The following is a 2,458-nucleotide window of genomic DNA, read 5'->3' as shown; positions in this document are numbered from 1 at the left end:
CACGGCGCGATGTTGTCACTCTCACTGCAAAACCTAGTAACAACGCCGTTTCACTGATGAAATTTGTGAGCTGAGCCTCGCGTTATATCACGGAACGTCGAAGATTGAACGAGCTATGATGGGCGGCAATGTCGAAGCCCTCGGCCATGATGGGATAACACTAAACTTGTCAGGCTGGGCGAGAAATGTGTTATGATTACCGCAATTGTTTAGCCCAGTGTAGTTTACTCGTCAAACTGTGGAACCAATCGACAAGATGTTGCGAATATGATACGAAGGGAACCGGTGACATACCTGATGATGGAGCAACACAAACCTCGCCAATGTGCTCTGTTACGAAATACTCACATCACAGGATGCTGCCAAGAGAGTCGTTCTCTCTTGAAATCTAGTGGTTCGGCTCAATTCTCGCGCGCCGCGAGTTTATATTTATTCCGCACATGATTTACTTGACAGTGATTTGATTACTGTCAAATACAGTGATGAAATTTCGCTAGCGCACTCGTTCGACCAATCCTCTCAGCACGAAACGATACTGACTATCAACGGTCATCATTACATCAATAAAAATTTCATCACTATATTGTGGTGGATGTAGCACGCTAGCCAACATCAATGCGTGACGATACGAGGAAGATAAGGAGAGATACCTTACTCGTTGTGATCCGCACTCGTTGCCCTCGATCTAAACCTATCTCGATAGCTCCATCAAAACAGGCCACCGGCAGACTCCGGGTACTACGAGGAATTACTATCTGAACAATACCAACAACTGAGCTGAGTGGCATGAAGAGACGAATCTATCTTTCCGGATCGTGTCGCCCATAAAAAGTAGCATGGAGGCCAGTACCATGAGTACTCGTGTTGGACTTACTTCAATCGAGGCGCTAGCTGGCAGCACCAAGGGTCTCTGGTTCAATCCATGCGGCGCAATCGGAGTTACCATAATACAAGGAACATTCGGTGCCACCTAAGAAGAGATATTGCAGATCCCCGCTAGGGCACCAAGAACCACCCACACAATCTCCCTACGAGATCAACACACGACAGAGCGAAGATATCTCATGTAGATTGAGCATCATTCAACGGCATCATAGACTCACTAGAGATCCTCCAGCGGCCATACTGTAGGCACTTGACCCACTGGGTGTGCAAATGATGAGTCCATCGCCTTGGAATTGAGTGACGTATTTACCGTCAACAATAAAATCAAACCGCTGAAGAGCAGCCTTAGCACCCCTGAAACCCGTACACTCGCCAAATCGATCACCAGGGCGCATGCTCCTCACCTCGCAATAACGCATTCATTGAGGACATGCTGCTGCAATATGATCTCTTCTTCCTCCACACCTCCAGCGGTCGTGTGTGACGCGTCCATCGGCGAGTCATCCGTACTCTTCTTCACCTTGCTTATCACTTCGCACCTCAACCTTGACCTCATCGTACAGAAAACCTGAACAATGGTGAGCATAGCAAGACACTACGGAACACAAAGCATCTCATCATGCTATCACTCCTCGATTCGACCATCGGACCGACGGATCATTAGTCTTTGATGCATAACAAAGAAACTTCGGCTAGAGATAGCGAATTATTATGGAGTTTTGGGATGGATTATTCTGCAGTCTCGCATTGTGAAACTCGCAATCAGCTCGACGGAGGTACACTGCCTTCTACTACAACACAGAACTTCGCCTCATTCACAGGAGTAGATTGATCTGATTCAGGCAGTGAGGTTAGTTTGGTGAATAACGCGCTCCATACTCTATATTGTGCACTAGGTTATATGGTGGCCATCTAGACCGCATGGGATCGGCTCGTGCTGTCGCCATCGATTTCACTCAAGTGTGAAGGATTCAGTTAGATACCCGACAAGCCCGATCGCGCTGGTCCACTGTCTAACTGTATATAGGGTATCCCCACCATATATCGGGGAAAAGTAGTGAATGAAATTGTGATCACATATTAAGTCCCGGTATAGTCCCCCTCACCTTTGATTTTTCCTCATCATTCGCCTTGAGTACATCCTCTACTGGTGCGTCAAAGACCTTGTTAAGGAGCTCTCGATACCTGCATCAGGGAAAAGGATAAAACTCCTACCAATACAAAGGTTTGTGATGAAGATCGTCGCCTGACACTGAACGTGCGCAACACAACACCGCACTCACCCGAGTGGTCCGGAAGGATGCGTTTATTAAGGCAAAGAAGGGAGCTTACTTTTCGAAAGAGTGTGGTGTGAGGAACCCTAGACTGCCGAGAGCGAACGCCACCACCGGTGGAGGCATCAGCGATACTATGTTACCACGTCGATACAAGTTGTCGGCTGAGATGAGACACAAACTTGCCTTCCTGCTCCGAATCTTGATCACTAATATAGTTTGGATATGCTGATACTCTTCTGAAAGATCTAATCTCCCTGATTACGACGATTGAAACGTAAAATGGCCGCGAGCAACCG

At 47.4% G+C, this 2,458-nt stretch overlaps 2 protein-coding genes across 2 annotated transcripts; both read right to left on the bottom strand.

Moving 5' to 3' along the window:
- Nucleotides 1–224: 224 nt before the first annotated feature.
- Nucleotides 225–1,471, bottom strand: Pmar_PMAR013952 (conserved hypothetical protein; the record flags this gene model as incomplete). The annotated part of the gene is made up of 6 exons (XM_002782273.1): nucleotides 225–294; nucleotides 349–388; nucleotides 656–755; nucleotides 875–970; nucleotides 1,104–1,239; nucleotides 1,290–1,471. 6 exons carry the CDS (start codon nucleotides 1,469–1,471, stop codon nucleotides 225–227), a joined length of 624 nt encoding a protein of 207 aa, XP_002782319.1.
- A 389-nt stretch (nucleotides 1,472–1,860) lies between these two features.
- Nucleotides 1,861–2,285, bottom strand: Pmar_PMAR013951 (hypothetical protein; the record flags this gene model as incomplete). Its single annotated transcript, XM_002782272.1, has 3 exons — nucleotides 1,861–1,902; nucleotides 1,992–2,070; nucleotides 2,218–2,285. 3 exons carry the CDS (start codon nucleotides 2,283–2,285, stop codon nucleotides 1,861–1,863), a joined length of 189 nt encoding a protein of 62 aa, XP_002782318.1.
- Between the last annotated feature and the right edge of the window lie 173 nt (nucleotides 2,286–2,458).

The sequence above is a fragment of the Perkinsus marinus genome, assembly GCF_000006405.1.
Source record: "Perkinsus marinus ATCC 50983 genomic scaffold scf_1104296939888, whole genome shotgun sequence".
Taxonomy (NCBI): domain Eukaryota; phylum Perkinsozoa; order Perkinsida; family Perkinsidae; genus Perkinsus; species Perkinsus marinus.
Note: the sequence above shows the minus strand (reverse complement) of the source record. Positions and strands in the feature narration are given on the sequence as shown.